Source organism: Canis lupus, unplaced genomic scaffold (assembly GCF_011100685.1).
Source record: "Canis lupus familiaris isolate Mischka breed German Shepherd unplaced genomic scaffold, alternate assembly UU_Cfam_GSD_1.0 chrUn_S2020H2219, whole genome shotgun sequence".
Lineage (NCBI taxonomy): Eukaryota > Metazoa > Chordata > Mammalia > Carnivora > Canidae > Canis > Canis lupus.
This window is the reverse complement of record NW_023330895.1, coordinates 168-23,974: the sequence shown is the minus strand read 5'-3', so window position 1 is coordinate 23,974 and position 23,807 is coordinate 168. Positions and strand designations below refer to the sequence as shown.

Sequence of the window (23,807 nt, the reverse complement as noted above, 5' to 3'; positions counted from 1 at the left end):
CTGGGAACGTCTCTTCTATGTCAAAAAGCTGTTTGCCTCCCCATAGAAACTGCAAGGTTTGGATGTGACCCAGAGTCCCATCCTTGTCTACTTTTAGAAAGGGATCTTGATTTGCAACCAACTGAGAGCTCACACCAATGCACTAGCCAGAGAAAGGGTGGCTGGTGGGTGCCCAAAGATGGGAGGAGCTCCTGTGCCCAGCCCCAGAGGCCTCAAGGGCTCGGGGGCCCACTCAGATTGTACCCGAGAGCAAGAGAGAGGAACTGGGGTGAGCTAGCACTGTGGCTTTGTCTGTTTCCTGTTTCAGCAAGGCTGCCGTGCAAAAAGAAAGACGGTACCAAGAAGGGAAATGCTAAGGGGGCCCAGAGCCATGGATTGAGAGCTTGCATTTTACTCAGCTGCTGTCCTGCCCCATCTGAGACCAGAGCCAAGATCTGCCCAGGAGCTGGAATGCTTTCCTGAGCTGCTTGGTTTGGAGCCTGGGACCCAAGGTAACTGAGAAGGAGGATGCTTTTGTGTCCAGATTGGGGACCTCTGACTCTGGGGTGGGGAAGATGCTCGGTCATCCAAGCTTCCCTAGGCTCAGAGGGGGAGACACGGAAGCAGATGGATTAGTTTAAGAGTGTTTGGGGTTGGGTAAGCAGGAAGGCATCCTGGCTGGCTCCCGGAGGCACTAGCCATGGCATAGGGGTAGATCTTTGAACGCTCCTCTGCTCCGTCCTTCAGATTGTATTAGGAGTGAGTCAAATGACTTAGCGTCCCAGCTACCCAGTACTGGGCATGAGTTAAATGCTCTTTTATAGTTCCCCTCAAAGCAGGAGTCCCCAAAACAATAAGCTGCCTTTCCACAGCCCAGGTGCCTGCCGGCCCTTCTCTCCTGGGCTCACACTGGGAGCTCTGCACCAGGACGGCCAGACCTATACAGGAAGACATTCATAGCACACACAGCCAGGAAGTAGGAGCAGACTTGGAAAGGCAGCGACAAACCACTGTCAGGTGAGGGCAGCACCCTGACCTCTCCCTGAGGCACTACGCCCTGAGCCAAGATCACCTCCTCCCCAAGCTCCAAATGGGCCCTGTCATGCTGCCAGCTGCCAGAAAGCCTGGGCAGTGGCCCAGTGACCTTTCTTTGAACCACACAGGGACTAGTTCCCTTTTCTTCTACAGCCCATCCCTGTCAGTCAACCATGCCACATGGCTTCTTGTGTTGAAGCAAATCAGAACAGTCAAGACACCCCCGAAAGCTGGATGTGATTCCACTCAGCTGTGTGCACCTAATCCTACCGGGTGTCAGGCCCTGGGGGTCTGCGAATGCTCCCTTCTGTAAGGAGCCCTTTGGACGGCAAGTCCCCACTTGGGCAACAGGTCCCAGTGTTTGCCCCTTAGGAAGCAGAGCAAAGCCACTGCATGTGTCTGCAGACTGGTGCACTGGCCAGGGTCAGGCAGTCTGGGGAGACCTCATCTCAGGCTCCATCTCCTCCCCCACGGCGCTTTCCCCCTCAGGAAGGTAGGAGGATTCTCCATAATCACAGGCTTTGCCCCCTCTACAAAGCCCTAGGATTACCTGGGGCCCACGTTTTAATGGTGGGATGCAGACAGGCTGGACACCGGCTCTTCTCCCCACCTCTTCTTTGCTTTTCTGCCGGGCCTATTTGACATGGCGGTTGTGTCCAGCTCAAGGACAAGTCCTTGTAGCCCACATCCAGAGGTCAGACGAACCGAAGCAGTAAATACGATCCACATGAGGCCACATCCTCTCCGTGTAGTAAACAGAAAAGGGTGGGGAACAGAAGGATGAGGCATTCTTGATCTTGGGGTGCTGGTCCAGCTGAAGGCCTTGGGCTTAACAGCACCAAGTCTTTGGTAGCCAAGATCAGCAAGACAGGGGTAGTAATAATCCTACTTCAGTATTGTAAAAAAGCTGACATTTATTGTGTGTTATGTGCCAGATGCTTGATGTGCGTTTTCTTCTTTAATTCTTATAACCTTACAAGGGAGGTTGGGGTCTCGTTTTATAAATGAAAAAAACTAAGGCTTAGAGGCACTTAAAAGCAAAAAGGTAGTAGATGACAGAGCCAGGATATGAACCCACACAGCCAGGAGCGAGGGCTCTCTCCGCTTCCCCCATCTAAGGTAGAATTAGCCAGGAGCTACGGCTTAGGCTCCTAGAAGGGTAGATTCTGGACATGGGATTCACCTGTAATAATCCCGAGTCTCCTCCATTCAGTCATTTACAACTCAATATGAATGGGTCTTTTGCATCCTGTTCTGTTTTTAAATAACAGAAGTGGCAGGTGGGAAGTCAGGGAACCGTACAGAGTAGGAATGAGGAGAAAAGCCTAAAGAAAGGGGGGGAGCATCATCTACTCCCAGGGATGGGAGTAGAGAACAAGCATCCACAACCTCACAGTTTTCCTTTCTTTCTTTCTTTCTTTCTTTCTTTCTTTCTTTCTTTCTTTCTTTCTTTCTTTCTTTCTTTCTCTTTCTTTCTTTCTTTTTTTTCTTTCTTTCTTTCTTTTTTTCTTTCTTTTTCTTTCTTTCTTTCCTTTCTTTCTTCTTTCTCTTTCTTTTTAAGATTTTATTTATTTATTCATGAGAGACACACAGAGAGAGTCAGAGACACAGGCAGGGGGAGAAGCAGGCTCCCTACAGGGAACCTGATGCAGGACTCGATCCCAGGACCCCGGCATCATGACCTGAGCCAAAGGCAGACTTTCAGCCACTGAGTCACCCAAGTACCCTGCAGCCTCACAGTTCTGCCTGGGGTCTGCACTGCCCCATACCAGAGTATCCCCCACTAAGCCTCTTTGAGAGCATGCCTGGCTTGACCTTATAGGACCCCTCTCCTGGAGTAAGATTGCCCCACCCACAAATGACCCCAGGGAATGAGTGGTCTGATCAGAGAGATAGCAGGAATCCTGCAGAGAATTCTGGACTGAGCCAGATGGGCAGCAAAGTTCCAATGAAAGGACAAAAAGGCTGCTACCTGTTGAGTCTGTTTGGCCTATAAATAAACTCAAGGGGCCAGAGCTGGCAATTACTTGCTGGTCAATGAAGCTGAGATGCCCTTTCTGACCTATCCAGGAACGAGGTTCTGTGGGCAGTGGGTAGTGACATTGTAGGACAGAAAGGAGAAACAGAAGCTGGAAGGGGGAGTCCCTCTTCCTTCGTCCTCCACTGGGCTAGCTCCAATGGTCAGTGGAAACAGGGCACAGAATTTCCTGTGTTCAGGATCTGGCTCAGCCACATCCAGCCCCAAACAAATTTGCAGAAGGTAGGTGAGGGAGAATGGGAAAGAGGGAGAAAGCATAGAGAAAGAAGAAGAAGTTAGAGTTGGGGTTATGTGAATACCAGGTAAGATTATCTAAACAGGCAGCAAGTACGGCTTCTACACCACGCCTGGTTCCCTGGGGACTTGTGGTTACTGTTTTCATTTTTTTCATTTTTGTTTATAATAGCCTTATTGAGGTATCATTCATGTGGTTGCTGGTTTTGATGGTATGATTTGTATTTGGGCTAAGGAGAGCAGACCTAGCAGCCTACGTAGCCCTAGCAGGGAGGAGATTCTAAAACATGAAACCTTTAGCTTGGAGTGTTATTGAGCTAGAAGCTGTGAAATGGGTTTCAGTCAACACTGCACAGATGGCAGGTACTCAGCCAATATTGGTTTGAGTTGATGTGCTCCTGAGGGTCAGATCCCAATCCTGGGACAGGAGTGGATACCAATGGACCAACGTCAGGACTCCATGACCGGAGGAATTAGTGTGAGCTTTTCCTCCTAAACCATGCCCAGGTCTGGGCTCAGAAGCTAGTTGCTAAGGGTTAAGAAGACAGCAGTGGGTGGTAGTCACAGGACTGGCCCCAATTTTGGGGGGGGGGGGGTCTGGTTATTATTCCAGGCCTTGAGAAAAGAGTCACTCAGCTATTTCAGCTTGGGTCAAGAGAGCAGGAAAGATGCGGGCCTTCCTTTTAGATTGGAGAAGAGAGAGCCAGTTTACCTGTTCTCTAGAAGTCTCTGGAAAATGAACACATCCCTATCTGCCATCCAAAATGCTATATGCTCCTGACAATTTTTATCAATCGTTTCTCAGGTTCCCCTGACTTAGAAACAGGGTGAGATCAAGGAAGGTGAGATCAAGGAAGAAGTGGCAGTGCAAAGAGATCTTCCCACTTTGCAGAGGGGGAACGTAGGCCAGAGGAAAGCAAAAATTAGTATGGAGCCTGGACCTAGGAGTCCTGCTCCAAGTTCAACACCATCACCTCCTCAGTTTTCAACTGAGACATTGTGCTATTTCTGCCCCCTGGTCCAGGGAGATAGTCATTTTTCTGCCCATCTCCTGACCCCTCCCCTTCTCCTCCCTCTTGGCATTTGGCAGACCCAGGCAGCTATTCCAGGAACTGGAAGCCAAGCACAACAGGTGCTCAGGAGGTCATCATGATCAGCCCAGACCCCAGGCCTTCCCCTGGCTTGGCCCGGGGGGCTGAGAGCTATGAGGCCAAGTGTGAACGCCGGCAGGAAATCCGTGAGAGCCGTCGTTGCCGCCCCAATGTGACCACTTGCCGCCGGGTGGGGAAGGCACTGAGGACCCAGCAGAGAGAGCAGCTCCAGAGTGCACGACAACGGGAGTTCTTCAGGAGGAGGGACCTGGAGGTGGAGGAGACAGGCAAGGCCCAGAGCCCCAGGGCCAAGGAGCGAGGTCCCTCCAGGAGGCCAGGCCAGCCAACTGACCTCAAGGAACCCTTGTCTTGGGCCAACAGGATCTCTTCCCCCCGGCAGCAGGTGGGTCATGTCAAGGGACACGCTACTCTGGATGGAGGCAGGGGTACTAAGGCAGATGATTGGGCTCAGACTCACCAAAAAGTGATTTAAATTAAGCTCCTTCTTCCTCAGTCATAGAGCATCTCCCTTACCCACTTACTCATTCAGAGGTTTTTGTTGTTTGGGTTTTTGTTTGTTTAGCTCTTTTTTGTTGTTGTTTTGCACTGGCCTTTTAAGGAAGAAAAAAAACGTAAAAGCAATCCCATTGCTAATTCTTAGTTATCAGTTCAAATTTAGGCAGTCTATACATATGTTCTAGAGCATTTCTTCATCCATCATTCAACAAATATTTACTGAGTGCTTACTGTGTGCCAGGTACACAGGCCTATCTTCTTGATACTCTCAGGAGTACACACACACACACCCTCTCCTCTCCTCTTCTGTGAGACTATTGTACCCACCTACCTTTTCTCTGTTACTTGGACCATTCCGTTTGTACTAAATTCATGCAGCGAAGGTCTTGTCTGGTCCAGTAAGCTTTCCCTGGCTTCTCCAGGCCACCTCTGCACTCTGTGGTCCTTATGAGGTTATAAATCCTCTAAGATTGTGTAATAATACTTAGAGAACCCATCGTTCTGGCCTGGGAAGGAGCAGTGCTGGCAAAAATCAGGGTGTGCTGAGAGGATCTAAGCCAGCAAACCATCTGTGTCTTCCTACCCATGTTATGAGTATGCTGACAGCAGGGATGGGTCCGCTGTATTCCCTGGAAGTGCCTGGCCTGGTTCCGCACCCAGAGTAGAAGTTCAGTCGGGCTTCTTTTTTTTTTTTTTTTTTTTTTTTTTTTTTTTAATTTTTATTTATTTATGATAGTCACAGAGAGAGAGAGAGAGAGAGAGAGGCAGAGACACAGGCAGAGGGAGAAGCAGGCTCCATGCACCGGGAGCCTGATGTGGGATTCGATCCCGGGTCTCCAGGATCGCGCCCTGGGCCAAAGGCAGGCGCCAAACCGCTGCACCACCCAGGGATCCCTCAGTCGGGCTTCTTAATTAGTGGATCTGTTATCAGTAATAGAAGGTGCTGCTCAGAAAAACGATCCTTGAGCCCGATTGTAAAATAAAACCAACTGTTACCTTCTAAGGCGAGAAGACTTCTGAATGCTTTTTGTTTAAAAAGAATTTTTTTAAGGAGAAAAAAGTGCAAAAACACATTTAACTAAAGAACTTTGCCTAAGCCTGTCAGTTATCGAAGTTTTACTGAGCTCGAGTCGGTCTGCATGATTGGATACCACAGGCACCCCTTAGCCTTTTGGTGTTCTGTTACAACCATAGAATTTTTGAGTTTGCATGAAGAATATATAAAAAGAGCCGACTAGATTGTGACAACTACTACTATACCCCTCCCTACACATTCCTGCTCTACTGGCTCTTCTCACAAAACCTCAGCAGTATTCCAGCCATGACTGAGAGGAAGGAAGCCACCTCTCAAACATGGAAGGGACCTCAGAGATCATCTACATCACACAGACTCATTGCACAGATAGGAGATGAGACCTAGTAGAAAAGGCAGGGTCTGACCCTAGATGCCTTCACTCTCAGGCCAGTTCTCTTTCCACATCACCATGCTGGCAGCATAGGTGGCTGAAACCAAATAAGATAAGTCAGGGGTTCTAGAGAAAGTAAGGAGAGATAAGCCCAGCTCCCCATTTGCCTGGCATGGGAAGGACCATTCCTCCCACAGCTGAGGAAGGCCAGGAGCAGGGACAACTTTGTAGTTTTTAAGTTTTGAATGGGTTACCTTGGTTTTCTGGACCTGAAACTTGATCACTGGTTCACTTTTCTGCGGTCAGCTGGAGAATGATGCTCTAAGAGGCTCTAGGCTTTCCGCATCCCCTACTTGTTTTCCAGGTGTCAGGGACCAGCTCTGAGGTCTTTCCAAGCCAGCATCACCTTCCCTCAGGCCCCTGGAGGGATTTGGCCAGCCAGCCCTCCCAGGCTGAGGACCTTTCACTGAAGGATTATCCCGCCAAAAAACCACCCAAACACCACCGTGGTAAGAGCAGAGCCTCCCCCACCTCACTGGGGCCTGCAGAGAATCTGGCCACAGCAGGCTCAGCTTGCTGACAGTGGAGAGTCCCTGTGCCTTCCCACTTCCTCCTCCATGGGTTCTGAATCACCTTATCCTCTATCACTCAGGCACCCAGACAAAGGCAGAAACAGCCCAGCCAGCAATTAAGAATGATGCCAGTCAGCAGACCAAGTGAGTACCTTCCATGTCCTTGCCCCCAGCTTCCTTCCATACCATCCACTCCTCTCTTCTAAGCTTTGCTTGAATCCTCACCCAGTATGTGGAGAAGGAACACAGCAAACTTCCACATCCACCTTAGTTGAGAGAAAGGAAGGCCTTCCCCACCCTATTGGCTCTTCAGAAGAGATCAGAGAAGGAATCCACCCGCCATCTCCTGATGTGCTTGTTTCTTTGATCGAGTGTCATTTCTGTTTTTATTTCTTCTCTTCCCAGTTATGGAGTTGCAGTTCTAGATAAGGTAAGAAAATCCTCGCGTTGAAGGGGTTGACTCAAAGGGTATCTCAGCTCCTCTAAGCTCTGACATACTGGAATTCTATGGTAAACACAGCTGGGATGGAGGGGCACTTTCTTCCTGGATGAGCACAGACAGGAGGACCTGGAGGGACTCTGTCTGAGTCAAGGAAGAAAAGTTACTTGACACAAGCCAGTCTCGGCTCTCGTTGCATGTTCAAGAATTTCAGGGGACCTAGAGTCTTCTTGAATACCCTTTTTCTTTCTCTCTAGGAAATCATCCAGCTTTCTGAGTACCTCAAAGTAAGTAACATGTGAACTCTCCCCTCAGCTCCTTCACCCATTTGCTCTCTTCTCATCCAGATTAATCATGCCTTCTTGCATTTTTGCCCCCCAGGAGGCCCTACAGAGGGAGCTGGTTCTAAAACAAAAAATGGTCATTCTCCAAGACCTACTGTCCACTCTGATAAGGGCCTCTGACAGCTCTTGGAAGGTAAGGGAATGAAATCTTTGTTTGAACAAAGCTTGTGGGCTCTTACTCTTCTTACACACCACCCCAGCAAGAGAAGGGGTTTTCTCACTACTGAAGAGGCGAGGTAGGAGGTGCTAAGATCTAAAGGTCAAACATGCCACAGTAAATATATGGAAGAGCTCAGCTAAATCCAGAATCATTAGCTGGGCTCATGTTGCTCCACACCCAGGGAAGACTCAGAACCAAAACAGGCAAGAATTGCCATTTTTCAATTTGTTGGAAGAAAAGAAGGATGATCCCAATACATTTGCCGTTATTGACTATGGTGAATGTCAACTCTTTTTGTATGGGATTCATACCAATATTAACTCTGAGCCATCATGCACCTACTATTCAGCTTAGATATCAATGTCAAAGTGAGAAGGGACCTGAAAGATCATGTAGTCTAAGTTTTCCCATTTCACCAACAAGGAAACTGAGTGTCAGAGAGGTCAAGTGACTTGCCCAAAGTCACATTGCTAGTTAGAGGCAGAATTGGAACTAAAACTCAGGCCTCCTTATTTTAGTCCATTCATTCAACAAATATTTATAGATCATGTTCTCCGTACTGAGCACTGGAAATCATGAGATATTAATTAGTTAGAGTTCCTGCTTTTAGAAAGCTTGTGGTTTTGTCAGGGAGGCAGATGCCTAAACAATGCAGAGATATGACAAACGAAATAAGAGAAATGTTTTCAGTATATAATAGTATATATAAGATGGAAGGAATGACTCCAGAGAAGAGGAAAACCAAGGAAATATTTATAGTTATGGAAGTATTTTCCAGACTAACGTGGAAGCAGAAACTATATTCTAGGCTGGGGATACAGCACAGACAAAGACCTAGAGGCATAATATAGTCTAATGCAATGGGTCTCCAACACTTAATCTGAAGACTGCTTTATACTCTTCAAAAAGTTTACTGAAAACCCCAAAGAATGTTTTGTATTTACCACATCAGGATTTACCATATTAGAAATGAAAACAGGAAACTTAAAATGTGTGTAAATTTTAAAATACAGTAGTAAACCCACTACATGCGAACCTAAATGACATACTTTTATGAAAATAAGTTTATTTTCCAAAAAATCATGAGAGGAGTAACACTATTTTACACTTTGGCAAATCTTTTTAAAGTCTGAACAGAAGATTCTCGTATTTCCATCTGCTATAATACATTGTTTTGGTTGAAGCGTATGGAGGAAAATCCAGCCTCACACAGATACATAGTTGGGAGAGAAAAGACCTCATAGAACCTGTGAAAGGGTCTCGGGGACTCTCAGGGTCCTTAGACCCCCAGAGTGAGATCCCTTAGATGTTCAGGGAGCTACGCCACTGGAGCATAAAGTGCCTGGTCCAAAAAGAATGCATGACCTCACGGGCCTCCATGAACATCTAACCCTGCGGCATAGATGGTTCATATTTAGACAGAGAGATGGGCTGGGAGGGTTTAAAACAAAACTGAGAAGTTAATGGTGATATAAAAGAGACTTCCTAAGCGCAGTCCTCCTTCCTCACGTGGCATTCTACGGGATTTAGTGTCTACGTTCAGGGGTCCTGATTGTCAAGGAAGTTGTTTTCATCAGCCGAGCAGGAGCCTGGGACAGACAGCTGTGCATGCCAGGTGGTTTCCGGTGCTGAACTAATTTGAGATCATCTCACTCATTTATTCAACAGACATCTGATAAGTTGCAACTATGTGCTGAGCCCTGTGCTATGGGGACAAAAAGAAGTAGGGTTCTTGCTCTTGAGGAGCTCACATATCAGCCAGGAAGAGAGAGATGTACGGTGTGATGAAGCTGTAACAGTGGTTTCTAAAACGTGACACGGAGGAGAGAGAAGCAAATAATTACTCGGCCCAAAGTGGAACAGGGTAGGCTTCAAAGGAAAGGGACCACTTGAGTTGGGTCAGGAAGGATGCGTCGTTTACTGGTTACAGAAGTAGGAATGATGATGGGGAAGAAAAAGCAGAAAGGAAAGGCTGTTTAAGGTAAAGGAATCAGAATGCTTATAGGCCCTCTGTCTCACAAACAATTGGGTATAGCCGAGTGTGGCTGAAATGACGGCATCATGTCAGAGGAGTTCCAAAGATAAGACCAGAAAGGGCTTCAGATGGGTCTCTGGAATTATGAAGCTTAACCTTTTTCAGATGGACAGGGTATCTCAACCTTAAAATAATGTAGAGACTCTTTCCTAAATGAAAGGATCACAGATCCCGGAGAATACATGCTACTCCCAGTTCGAGAACACTGCTCCAGGCCATCAGCAGGGTAGCAATGGGAGGACTCTGTATTTGGGTTTAAAGTCCTACACTTAGCAATGTTTGGCCCATCCTCACGAAGAGCTCAGTCAATAGCTGTGGAGCTGTGGTCACTTTGGCAGCATACACGCTGAAATCGCTGAGGAACTAAGTCGAAAATGAATGATCAGATCTGTGCTTTGAAATGTTCTCTGACAACAATCAGGACCCTGGCTCTGGGTGGGTGGGGAAGTGGCCAGAGCTGTGTTGACATCCCAAGCGAGTCATAGCAAGCTTGGCGGAAATGGGAGACATTTCCAAGGTCACCTCTGGAGGCAGTTTCACGCCACAAGGGGCATGAGAGCCTCGGTTCCTCTGCTTGTGGTTTTCTCCCTCCCGTCTTCCCACCCCTCCCTATACTCACCCTTCTTTTCTTCCTCCTTTCCACCAACCCCCCTCCCCCCCACAGCTTCCTGTTTTTAACAGAAATAGTCAGATTTTTTCAGTTAAGAGGTCTTGTTTCCCCCAAAACAAAATAAAGCAACCCTCTACTCCTGCCATGGAAGCCTCAACTTCCATGGAAGGACAGCCCGAGACTGTGGTCCTGGGAAAACTAATTGAGAAGAATGTGACCAAAACGGGGGCTGGCGTTCAGCCCAGTTCAGGCCTCTGTTTTTTCCATTTGGCCCCCATGATTTGAGTTTCCAACTTCACATGCAGGGAAGCTCACCACAAGCTCTGTGAGAACCCCAAGAATGAGGTCCCTCCATTGCTTCCTCCTCAAAGCTGACTCTGGGCCTATTAGATAATATGATGCGGCCTAGGGCCCTGCGGGGACTCCAGAGCAGAAAACAATTCGGGTAATAAGAGAAAGCAAGCTCTCAGTGTTGGGCAATTCAAAAACCGAGGCAGGGCACACTTGGGTTTTAAGTTCTGTAAAGTGGAAACGAGATTTTTGAGATGACAGCCCAGCGGGGGATTGGCTGCAAGCCTCAATCAACCTCTGCTAGAGCAGAGATGAGCTGTGGGCTGGTGCTTCTGTGGTGAGGTGGTAGTGTTTCTGGAGAACAGATCAGAGGCTGGGGAAAGCCAAGCAGAAGCAGGAGCTGAAGCCCTCAGACCAGCACCAGGTGTGTACAGCCTCCACCTTGCTCCCTTTTCCAGCTGGGGGAGGGGGGGGTGCTCTGCTCTCTGAGCCCTGGGGCTCCCAGGCTGGGGCGGGGGGGGCGGCGATTGCCAAAAAACGGGTCCACTGTAGGCCTGTAAAGAGTGCTTCTTCCCACATACTGCACCACTGGGCTTCATGACGGGAGAGGGGGGCGTGGGGGGCTGGGGCTCACACCAGGAAACTACATGCCTCATTTGCAACAACTTGGCTACAACTTTCTTCCCTGCCTCAGGGAGTCTGGGAAGGTGAGCTGTGGAGGAGATTTTTTTTTTAAGCCCCAGACTTGGGTGGTCCTTCATCCCCACTGAAGGGGCTATCCTGAACTGTCTTCTGTTGCATTGTGAATGGAAAAGTAATCTGGGGTACGGCTAAAATACAAAAATGTTGGGGAGGGCCAAGATACTGATTAAGACCATAGTAAGGGAGGAGTGAGGAATCACCCAAAAAAGGGTAAGAGACAGGGGAAATATAAGGATATTGCTTTTGGGCTGGTCTGCTTTCTTCTCAAACCACAGCCAGATAAACCTTAAACTCGGTGGGTTTGATTACACTGTGCCATAGCAAGGAGTTTAGGCACAAGGAAAATGTAGAGATCTGAACCAGGAAATGGGGGTGCAGAAGTTGAGTTCAGGACCCGTGGATTGACAGTGAACCCGCCATTCAGGGGAAGGCAGCCCTTTACCAGTTAGTCCCAAGCCCAAAACAATGGAAGTCTTTGTCCATCTCTTTTATCTGTCCCAAAGCCCTGTGGTTACTGGCGATGCCAAATCCAGTTGGACTCTCAGCTCTCACACGAGACATTATGAAAAACATTAATAGCAGGAGGCACTTTGAAAAATTATTTTTGGCAAAGCTTTTTGCTTTTGCAAAGCCCAGCTGAGTAATACAGGAAGCAGAAAGGGTGGGGGCGCCCTCTGGCTCCCAAGGTTTAGAAGAATCAGCCAAACAAGATCAAAACAGGAGCTGTGAGATACCACTTCCTGCCTCCCCCAGGTGCCCTGAAACTCATTGAAGGGGACAGACCTCAAAACAGAGTCCTCTCCTCTGCACCCAGGCCACGGTAGACCAGAAGCATAATGAGGGTTCCAAACACCCAAGCCGCCTGACTGAGAGGGGACATGGCATCTTAGGCACTGAGAGAAATGTCATTTCTAGACCTCACAAGCATCTCACAGGGCCTGGTTGGAAAAGCCAGAGAAAGGATATGGAAATCGGTTCTTGCTAGAGACCCATGGCCTTTCCTCTGGGAAACCATCTCATTGATGGCACCCCCGCCACCCCCGCTCCCAACCCCCTCGTACACACAACCTTCCGTCAGACTGGAAGAACAAAGCCCTGCCCTGGAAAAAGGGAGACAATTACAGGTGAGGAAAGTACAGAGCAGCGAAGAGGTAGTTAGCTACTAGGCTGAAATACTGAAAAATTGAGAAACAGATAAGCCTCTTCCAGCTTGCCCTTCTCCACCCTCACCCTTGAGATTAGCATCCTTCCTGGAATGTCCAAGATGGCATCAAACCCACCCTGCTTGGGAATACACAGAACGTGGCTTTCTGGGAAGCCCCTTCACCACCACGACTACTCCCCAAATAACACACACCCTGCCTTGATAGCTCTCCTCCATTTCCTGCTTTCTTAAAGGATTTCTCAACTTTTAAAAAAAAAAAAAAAGATTTTTAATTTATTTGAGAGAGTGTGCACGTGCACACAAGAGAGCATGAGCAGGAGGAGGGGCATAGGGAGAGGGAGAAGCAGACTCCAGGCTAAGCAGGACCCCAAGATCATGACTTGAGCCAAAGGCAGCCAGCCACTCAACCAACTGAGCCACCCAGGCGCCCCCTCTCATCTTGAGTCCAGTGTGTGTGTGTGTGTGTGTGTGTGTGTGTGTGTGTGTGTGTTGAGGGAAAGGGGAGGTAGTGAGGGGAGATACTAGTTTGTTAGGGCTGCTATAACAAAATACCACAGTCTGGGTGCTTAACCAACAGAAATTTATTTTCTCATAATTCTGGAAGCTAGAAGTCTAAAACAAGGTGTTGACAGGGTGGTTTCTCCTGAGGCCTCTCTCCTTGGCTTGCAGATGGCTGCCTTCTCCTGTCTTCACATGATGTTCTGTTCTCTTTTTATGAGCACGCACGTCATATTGGATTAGGGCCCACCCTAATGACCTCATTTTAACTTAATTATTTTTTTTTCTAAAAGAAGGAAAGAGAGAGCATGGCAGGGGGGCAGGGAGAGGAGAGAGAGAATCTCAAGCTGACTCCATACGGAGCTGGAGCCCGAAGCAGGGCTCGATCCCACGACCCCAAGATTATAACCTAAGCCAAAATCAATAGACAGTCAACGACTGAGCCACTCAGGCTCCCCTCAACCTAATTATCGCTTTAAAGACCCTATTTTCAAATACAGTCACATTCTGAGGTGCTGAGAGTTAGGATGTAACATCTAAACTTGGGGTGAAGGCAGTGGAGGAGGCACAATTCAGCCCATGAAAGGATAAGGAAGGGAATGTAGAGACTTCTTTAGTCTTACCAGCCTATACTTTAGAAGTAAAGCTCCAGGTACAAGGCTATAAGAGATGGAAATATAGAAGTGCCTAGACACGGGAAAGAGGTAATGAGGAAAGAAAGAAAGAAAGCTTAGAAGATTTCTTTCAAGTGAACTCCTAATCTGATATCCTGAAACATTGGCTAGAGAACCTCAAGGTACCGAGAAGAACTGAGGACAGTCTGATTCTCCCTTCTCCTGTTTCAGAGAACTGGAAAAGATCCTTTGTCATTTTTCTTCCTCTCTACCTCCTGAAAGGGTTCAGTTCCAAAAACATTGGGCTTGAACACGACCACGTTCTAGGCAATAAGCTAGAAAAACAGAAGAAAACTCTGCATGCTGTATTTTGGCCCAAACTCATTAACTCATCCCATTTGCTCCAGGGCCAGCTGAATGAAGACAAATTGAAGGGCAAACTGAGATCTTTAGAAAACCAGCTGTACACCTGTACCCAGGTAAGCATTCGGGAGGACACTTTCAGCCCAGGAATCTAGAATTAAAGGAGAATGCTTGAACCTTGATTCTACTCTCTAGAAATGACACTTGAAAGAGATGAAAGCACCCATACCTACTCACTCAGTTCTGTCTTTGCCATTTTCACTTTGGCCTCTAACCCATCCTTTCTCCCTTTTTCCTGGCGTTCTTCCCTTTGCACCCTGAGAAGGAACCCTAGCATCAGTACTGTGCCAGTTCCAGGGGAATCTTAGGAATACCTGGAACTGTAGGGAGAGACCCTAGGTAAAGATTCACAATACCCAGATAGACCTTCATAGGTCCCAATCTCTGAATAGATAAGTTGGATATTATAATAAAGTCTTACAAAATGATTTCCATTCCATGGGCAACTTTAGTCTAGTAGCAATCCCTGGGAAGAAGTAAAAGGCTACCACTCTTGGGTTTTCTATTGCACTGTTATCCATCTTCAGTTAACTCATTAGCCTGGTCTTGGATTACAAGAGATAGAAAGAAATCAGCTTTCACACCTGAGAAGTGATGGATTTCTGATAAGAGAATGAGGTGTCAGATAAGAGAATGAGGTGATGTGAAGTTAGGGAGATAAGATGGACCTGGCTGCACGGTTTTGGTCTTAGGCGGGAACAGAGTTTATATACAGGTTTGCTGATCCACAATTTTTATTTTTTCAGTATGGCCTGCTTTGTCACTCTTATGAACTAAATAATGCCAACTGTGCTCATAAAATACTGACTTCTAATCCAAAATACCAGTCTATATATTTCAGTGAGGGGTAAAGCTGGCCAGTATGGGTAAATCCACTAACTAGAACATACCCATGTATGACCTCAGCCAGTAGCTCCTAGATCTGGCTTCTAATGAAAGTTTTAAGAACATAAGATCTACTGATATTTAAATTCAAATTTTCAGATGATTCCAAAGTTAAATGGAAATTATTTCATATTGATCCCTAAATTTGCATCATCTGGACTACTGCTTATTCAGTGGGATAACTGAATTGACAGTAAAAGCTGCCTGCCTTCTCCAGAATCACAAGGCAAAAAGATGAAAAGGATAGGAAGGGGAAGACCCTAAGGGAATTTGCAAAGCTGCTCTTAACTTCTTAAGTTAAGCCAAGACAATTTTTAATGCAAATGTATGAATTTTAAAACATTAAGAGTACTGAGGATTGTTCAGATCTCTGAAGCTACACATTTTTTTAAAGCATGCTGTCTACCTTGAAGGAGTTTACAATCCCCTAAGGGACAATATTGACAATGGAGAGTCAATAGAATGAAAAGATAGACATACAAGGGACACTATGTGAACCTTAAGAAAAGCTACCTAATCCATAATGAGTTGAGGGATGGGAGTGATTGGTCAAGATTTATCAGAATTTACGTGATCTTTGGACTGAATCTTGAGCATGAGTAGAAGTTAACTAGGTGAAAAGGGTAGATGAGGATGCTCTAGGCAGAAGCTATACGGAAAAAGGCAAAGGCCAAAAAGCCCAGTGCTTAGGGGATCTATAAGCAATTCAGCTTGGGTGGAAGTAGCATAGAATCAAAGTCTGAGCTTATAAGGAGGAGCCATGCCAAGGAATTTGGACCTGCTCCTTAGTCACTGAGAGATTAACAGAGAGTTACGTGATTAGATTTACATTTCAGAAAGTACCCTTTGGCTACAAGGCTTGAAGATAGAGAAAATATTGAATTGACCCATACAATATTGTCCGAGTCTGAACTGACAGAAAGTCTGGAGAAGAGACAGATTGGAACTGTTAAAGAGGTTGATTTGACAATGCTCAATGAACCACTGATTAGTGGGAGAAAGAGAAATCAAGGATGACTCCCTGGTCTCAGGCTTGGGAGACAGTGGGTGAGGATGCTAGTCACTGAGAAGCAGCAGCCCAGGAGAAAGTAGGTTGAGAAAGACGATTTTGCTTTGGAAATGCTGAATTTGAAGTGCCTCTGGAAGGCCTGGGGGAATGCCCAACATGCCTAGAGCACTATTTGTTATGCGTGCTTACCTTCCTCATCACCTGGGACCCTCTCCCTGCCCACCTTGAGCCTGGAAGAAGACCCATCAGATTACTTCTATCTCTGCTCAGGGGGGCAGGGGAGGTGAGTGCAAGGACCAAATTCTTTTCCTTTCTGTATCCCAGCTCAGGGATTCGCACACAGAAGCTCAATATGTTTGTTGATTGGATCAAATTTACAGAAATACTCCCCTTGGGGAATGAAAAAGGTGTTATTGGAGATGGAAGACCAGAAAAACAGCTATGAGCAGAAGGCCAAGGAGTCACTGCAGAAAGTGCTGGAGGAGAAAATGAGTGCAGAGCAGCAATTGCAAAGCACACAGGTGTGGGGATGCTGGGCCTGGGACCCCGGGGTGGCTCTGGGCAGCATAGAAGGCAGCTGCACAACTCCCTGGAACCCCCAAGGCACCCTCCTCTTGTCTTGACCACCCTCTCAGCGGTCCCTGGCTCTGGCCGAGCAGAAGTGTGAAGAGTGGAGGAGCCAGTATGAAGCTCTGAAGGAGGACTGGAGGAAACTGGGGACCCAGCACCGAGAGCTGGAGAGCCAACTCCATGTGCTTCAGTCTAAATTGCAGGTACCAGGCCCGGGGTGGGGTGGGGACTTGGGGAGAGAAGGCAGGGCTCCTGGGTTGGGGACAGTGACAGCAGCAAGGAAAGAAGCTGCCACTAGGACGGGGGTTCCAAAACAGCCTGAGAGCATGTGGTTTTTAGTTCCTCACTCTTTCAGTTCCTCACTCATTACCCACTTTGTACCCGACTCACTGTTTGGGCTCTGAAATCTAATTGTGAGTTCAGCAAGGATGTCTGCACTGCTCATGCCAATGAACTAAGTGTTCACTGGATGACACCATCCAAATGCAAAGGATGTGACTAGAATATTCATCAGATTGCTGTCATACTCCAACCCACTCTCTGCACCCCATCCCAGCAGAGCATCCAGCTCAGAAATGCCTACTACTGGCACGGAACAAGCATCACTAGCTTACTTATAGGCTGGGTATTACCTAACATCCTGCCACTATGATTTTAAGCAATTATAGTAGACCCCTGGCATTCTCCAGGGTTCCATCATTTCCAACCCATGTTACCTTGTCAAAGTTAACTAATCTAAATCTCACTTTCCCCATCTCCGAAAGGAGGCTAATAGTACCCATATCATAGGAATGTTGTAGGATTAAGTGAGTTAATCCATACAAAGTATGTAGCACAATACCCGGCACATACAAGCCTCCACATATATTAGCTATTTTTCTTCATAGATTTTACTTACTTGGTTTGAAATTTTTGAGAACCCACATCAAAAATTTACCTTTATAATTTCATTGAAGCAGAAACCTGAGTAACCAAATTAATAAGACAGGGCATGGGAGTCTTATCGAAGGAACAAACCCAGCTGACCAGGGCACAATAACCACATCTCTTATAAAGGTCTTTTTCTTTTTAACCTTATTGAGAAAAACAAAAAACAAAAAACAAACAAAAAAAAAACGACCCTATCTGAGAGAAAAAATAGCAGTGTTAGAATGAAAAGACAATGTGAAGACACCTAAAAAGTGATGATTTGGTATTTTTCAATTTGGGCATTAACTCAAACGAGTTCCTTGTGAAACATCCAAAAGTCTAATGCATTGTTAAAATGTGAGAAATAGAGCAGCAGGAAAAAAAAAAAAATCCTAGTTTCCATTTCCCTAATACTTCAGTCTATGAAATTCTAGTTTTCCTCTTCTATGGGATCTGTTCCCAACCTCCACCCTGGCACTGACCTGCTTCTGTGTCGGGCCCTCCTCCTTACAGGGAGCAGACAGTAGAGACCTACAGATGAACCAGGCTCTGCAACTTCTGGAGAATGAGCACCAGGAACTACAGGCCAAGATTGAACTTCTACAGGGGGACAGAGACAGCTCAGATACCCAACACCTACAAGGTACCCGGCTCCTCGGAGGCCTCTGGCTGAGAGAGCCCCAGAAAGGAAGCTAGGTGGAGGAGAAGGCCTCAGGCTTTGGTTGGGTTGGTGATTTCATTTTACCTCGAGGGAAAGGCAGGGCTGTTTTGATCATCCAGGACTGAAAATTAATTGTGCTGCACTAGCGAATCTTGTAGTATCGGCCTGCTTTTCCAGCCAGTCCCTCTGAACCAGGTCACAGCATTCCCACTTTAGTCACACGTGGCGAAGCTGCATTTCTAATTTGAAAGGGAAAGGTCAGTTGAAACACAAGGACAGTGAAGGTCTCCCATCACAGCCTGTGTGTCAACAGGGCGGGGGCAGGTACCAAATCCTATGCAAACACAACTCTTGATTCAACCTGAGGTTGCTGAGGCCAATGAGATCCAAGGTCCTCGAGAGCTGATTTACCTCTCCAGTACTGTGACAAGTAGAAGAGTAGCTTCCACTTGACACATCAGAGGCCACAGACATCAGAGGCACCTACTAACTCGTTCTCTGGTGTCAGGTTCATTAAGTCTTAGGTTCGTCTATTTCAGTTTGCATTATTTCATTTTCAGATCAACTGAAGAGGTCAGAGGAGGAGAAACTCACCCTGATGGCCAAAGTACAGCAGCTGCAGGGTAAGTTCCCTTTCCAAATTCTCAAAGTAGCACAGCTGGCTCTCTGGTGTTCTTGGGGCTCCTGTCCCACAAAAGGCATCCAGTGGAGGGGTTTGGGGCTGTCTTTGACATATCCCCTACCTCTGTGCATTTTCAGACCTTCTTGGAAAGTGAGGTCATGTACATAGCTCTTCACAAGTTAATATTTGCCGTTTTTTTTTTCTTTAAACTTCTCTCTTTCTGTGCCAATGACATCCGCCCAAATTTCCCTGGTTTTCAGATTTCAAAACAAAAACAAAAACAAAAAAAATGGTAGGTTTTCTAAGGCAGTTATTTTATATATTGTCATTCATTACATATGTGAATATGTCCTATAGACTTCTGTCTTTAGGAATGGTTCAGAAAATCAGTTCACGCCATGTATGCCTCAAAACTACCTTTTGGAGCCAAAGAGGGAGTTTTTGTAGAAAAAAGGAAGTAGGCAATTGCCGAAAAGAGAACCTGATTTGATTAATATCTCCGCTGGCTGCCCACCACCTTAACCTCGGACACCCCTACAGAGAAATTTCACACAATGAATATTAAAAGTAAGGCAACCACCAGCAGATGCCAAGCACCTATTGGGCAGAAGCTGAATGGGCAAGGAGCCATGTCAAAATCGTGCATTTATTTATTCAGTACATATCTGTTGAGCCCCTATCAAGTGCCAGGTACTTTAGATATACATGGTGAGGATACAGTGCTGAGCAAGCTGACACAGCAGCTTCCCTAGGGAAGCTTACATTCTGAATAAGCTCTACAATAAAGTACAGAGTTTCTGTGAATAACTAAGTACGTGTCAGGTAGCAGTAACTACTATGGAGAAAAATAAAGCAGGTTAAAGGGAAACCGGTTGTTATTTCATACAAAGTCATCTGGGGAAGTCTTTCTTCTAAGGTAACATTTAAGCAGAGACTTAAAGGTAAAGACAAAGTAGGATGAGTATGAGGATGATGTACTTATAAAAAATACCACACACTGGGTCACTTAACAGAAATTTATTTTGCTCTGGAGGCTACAAGTTCAAGGTCAAAGTGTTGGCAGGGTTGATTCCTCCTGAGGGCTTTGAGGATACAATCTGTTCCAGGCCACTCTCCTTGGCTTGCAGATGGCCTTCTTCTTCCTGTGTTTCTTCTTGTCTTCTATCTATGCACGTCTGTGTTGAAATTTCCCCTTCTTGGAGGACATCAGTCATATGAAATCAGGGCCAACTCTAATATCCTAAAATACTTGATTACCTGTGTAAAGAACCTATCTCCAAATGAGATCACATTCTGAGGACCTAGGGGTTAGGATTTCCTATGAATGGTGGTGGTTATTCAACCAATAACAGACAAGAACATTTTGAATAATTAAGTTTCGAAGCAAAGTTCTGAAAAGACACTGTTTGCAGTAGATATGCTAGTATAGAAAAGTTCCTTATGTTTTCCTGCAGGTCTGCTCCAGAATCAATCCTTACAGCTTCAAGAACAGGAGAAACTCTTAACAAAGAAAGGTCAGCAAATTTACTTCCACAAATTCTAAGATAGTGGTCTTTCTTTGCCTACCTAGAGGCAGGAGACGGACCACATGACCTCTTGGAGTCCCATGCAGTTCTAGGAGTCTGTTAGGGCAGGAATCTAGGGGAGCTTTTTGGTGATTGATCATTGGCTTTGAGAACACTTTAACCAGTTAGCCTCCTATCCTGAGAAGTATATAAACTGTGAAAAGAATTTCTACTCTCTCCAAAAAATATGTCTGTGTTGAACATTTCAATAAATTGATTTTGAACTCAGGATTTAATGTCAATTTTTACACTTGACTTTCTGAATCAAATCCAACTCCCCAAGTCCACACTGTGTTGCATGCAACGGTTACCTCACTCTTAACCCTCAAGAGTCTTCTGCCTTAGCTCTCTGAGAAGAATTCATCATGTACGGGCGGGGGTCGGGCAGGGAGAAAGACCCTCACTTATGCGTTCCATGAGGTCTTTTGTTTTCTCATCAATCACCATGTAAAAGATAAGACAGAAATTATTATACTCACATAGTATGGATAAGAAAAAGAAAGTCTACGGTCATAAGAATTAAGGACACCACTAAGACAACAATCCACAATTTCTAACTCCTAGTTCACTGCTCTCTTCACCAAGACTAAGACTGCCACGTGGCTCAGAAGCCATCCTTAAGCCACCCCATGAAGATGAATTCTAGGGTAGGACAGCCATTCTCATGACTGAAATGAGGACAGAAGGGAAAGGGCTTAGTTATATCAACAGCACCAAACAAACCTACCACCAGAAATACTACAAAAGAAACTGGATTAGTAAGTATCCTCTAGAAATATCTGCCATTAAACAGGACTAGGGATACAAAGAAAAGATGCCAATCTTGACCTCAAGGGGCTCAAATTCCAGCTCTGTGTCAAGATTGAGCAAGGTCCCAATGGGAGGAAGTGAGAGAATTCTACTCCGTGCAGTCTCGTCAGGGACAGGTCCTCCCTTGCTCCCTCTCCTCCCTTCCCGTCACTCCAGGGTTCTCTCAGTGATAAGGCCCTCCCTCGGAGGTGTGGACCTCACTATCACTGAGAATCTGGCTGCTTTTTTAGATCAGGCTTTGCCTCTGTGGAGTCCAAAGCCCTCCCATAATGAAGTGGAACCTGAGGGTACAGGGAAGGAGAAAGAATGGGATTTCAGAGACCAGCTGCAAAAGAAGACTTTGCAGCTCCAGGCCAAGGAAAAGGAGGTGAGACGGTGACCTCAAGATAGTGAGGGGATCATCCCACAATAGTAAGGAAAACTACTGGGAGGCAGCCAGAGAGCAAAGATTTCAAAGTTTAAATTGTGACTGGATGTCAGTAGGTATTCATTTGCCTTTATAAAATGTCTTTACTTTTGGGCTAATTTGTCAATCTTTTCCTTCCTTTATTTATACCAACTGTTATTCAGGGTTTTACTAGTTACCTTTTGTAAAGTCAACCTAAACTCAAACACATTTAATAAACATATTATTTCCTCAAACTTTGCCCTAGAGTTATCTCAAAACTATATATATATATATATATATATATATATATATATACATAATAGTGTCTTTTACGCAAATATAATTTTAATTATTTATATATATATATATATATATATATATATACACACACACACACACACATATATACATATATAGTGTCTTTTAATTAACAAAGCCCTTTCCATCTACATACTGGGGAACATACATATCCCCAGAAGTATTCATATGCAACTCAACCAGGTCCTGGCAAAGATGCTTTTACTAAGATCACTCCCAGGTCCTCTGTGCTAGAAGATCGTCATTTTTTGGTGCCCCCATCTACAAAGCACTTACACATACACAATCATGAGAGCACTGACATGTACAATACATATTATAATATGCATTATAATCATTTAAATGGACACATTCCAGACAAAGTAGGTGAGACAGTCAAAAGGCAAACTGAAATCTCTGAGAAAGGCTGGGAAGGGAGGATGATGGTAAAAATTCCAAATGAATGAAGGGGTAACTCACATGGGGCCCTCTCCCCAATCTGAGCTGTCCCAGAAGGAACTGATGGTGATGACGTTGGTGGTATTCTCCCCCCAGTGCAGAGAACTGCATTCGGAGTTAGACAACCTCAGTGACGAGTATCTCTCCTGCCTACGTAAGCTGCAGCATTGTCGAGAAGAGCTGAACCAGAGCCAACAGCCGCCTCCCAGAGTAAGAGAGTCTATCCTCCCGTATTGTCCTGGATGATGGTGGGACGGTTCCTCCTTTGGCCAAATCTTGCAGATAAAATTTATCAGCCTGTGCCAACCTCTGGCCAGCCTGTTCCACTCAGCCTGGTTTATATACTTGACAGTATAGCAAGTGTCAGTAAACACTGGCTCATGCATCTAAGCCTAATTTTCATGGAACTCTTGAACCTGAAGGGGAAGACTATTAGCTAAAACATGAAGTGGTGTTCTTTTAGCCTATTATTGTTTTTTTCTTTTAGCCTATTATGAGCTAGTGGCAAGAGTAAGGACAGCAAAAGCACTAAGGAATACAAACGGAGAATAATATAATTTTGCTGAATTATTTTCCATCCTTGATTATTATCGTATTTAAGTATCTGGCCTTTGCTGGGTTTGATTCCCCGGGCCAGTAATCCTGGCTTAGGAGCCAGTGACCAGCAGTAAAGTGATTTAATCCCAAAGGAAGTGACCAAGTGAGAGGGGCAGTGATGTAAACAGCTTTTTCTCCTCTACTGACCCAATACTTTCCACTGGGCAGGGATGAGAAGAAGGAAGATTATTTTTGCCTGTACCTTCTCTAAACAACCCATGGCCTCTTTCTCTCTCCCCAACACCCCCTCCTCAACCCCCTCACAGAGGCAATATGGCCAGTGGCTCTCGATGCTGATGATAATGATTGCTATAGCACTGGCAGTGCTCCTGGCCAACAAGGACAGCCTGATGATATGAATCACTTGTGACAGCTGCATGAGTGAAAATCTGAAGCAAGAAACTTAATGAAAAATTCAGAAGGTTTACATACTTTAAAGTGTGGATTTCCCTGAGATTTTTGACTTTGCTATTATTTTTTTTTAACCTACTGTAAAATAAACAAACTTCACCTAATTGTCTCTGTTCCTTGGAACTCTTAGTTTACCCCTGAAAGACATGTCATATCCATAAACGTAAGACATTTGAGCATCCTGGTCTAGTCTCCATAGTCCAATTAAGTTGGTGGTATATGAACATGCAGTAAAACCTACCCAGTCCTCCACTTTCCGGCAGACACTATCCACTAGGGCAGGTATATTTACAACCACCACACAAGAGTATATTGCTTGTCCTCCACCACCTTTCTTCACAATCTCTTTTCTCCTATCGCCTACCCAATTAAAAAAAAAAAAATCAACAGATATCTCAGCAACGTCAAGAGGACTTCCTAGTATAGAAATGGCAAAAATGTATGACCAAGGCCACCAGCACCTACTCCCCCT

General features: G+C 45.7%; 1 protein-coding gene across 6 annotated transcripts; it reads left to right on the top strand.

The window, feature by feature from the left end:
• Positions 1 to 226: 226 nt before the first annotated feature.
• Positions 227 to 23,439, top strand: LOC119878872 (TRAF3-interacting JNK-activating modulator-like). Of its 6 annotated transcripts, none has more exons than XM_038589421.1 (16): positions 227 to 491; positions 4,377 to 4,780; positions 6,664 to 6,808; positions 6,952 to 7,015; positions 7,277 to 7,301; positions 7,568 to 7,597; positions 7,692 to 7,787; positions 14,137 to 14,208; positions 16,427 to 16,567; positions 16,682 to 16,819; positions 18,039 to 18,168; positions 18,747 to 18,809; positions 20,263 to 20,322; positions 21,414 to 21,550; positions 22,424 to 22,537; positions 23,191 to 23,283. In XM_038589421.1, the coding sequence occupies exons 2-16, from the start codon at positions 4,436 to 4,438 to the stop codon at positions 23,281 to 23,283; spliced, it is 1,653 nt and encodes a 550-aa protein (XP_038445349.1). In that variant the 5' UTR covers positions 227 to 491; positions 4,377 to 4,435. The 6 variants fall into 6 exon arrangements, 5 of the variants coding, with proteins under 5 accessions (XP_038445349.1, XP_038445353.1, XP_038445351.1 ...); XM_038589423.1 differs by lacking the exon at positions 227 to 491 and adding an exon at positions 953 to 996; XM_038589424.1 differs by lacking the exon at positions 227 to 491 and adding an exon at positions 3,136 to 3,274.
• Positions 23,440 to 23,807: the final 368 nt, after the last annotated feature.

Excerpts from the sequence above, each read along its gene's own strand:
- LOC119878872 (XM_038589422.1), top strand. The coding sequence starts at position 4,436 with ATGATCAGCCCAGACCCCAGGCCTTCCCCTGGCTTGGCCCGGGGGGCT. Across the intron at positions 6,809-6,951 it reads ACCACCCAAACACCACCGTG|GCACCCAGACAAAGGCAGAA; the intron begins GTAAGAGCAGAG and ends TCTATCACTCAG. Across the intron at positions 16,568-16,681 it reads AGCAATTGCAAAGCACACAG|CGGTCCCTGGCTCTGGCCGA; the intron begins GTGTGGGGATGC and ends CCACCCTCTCAG.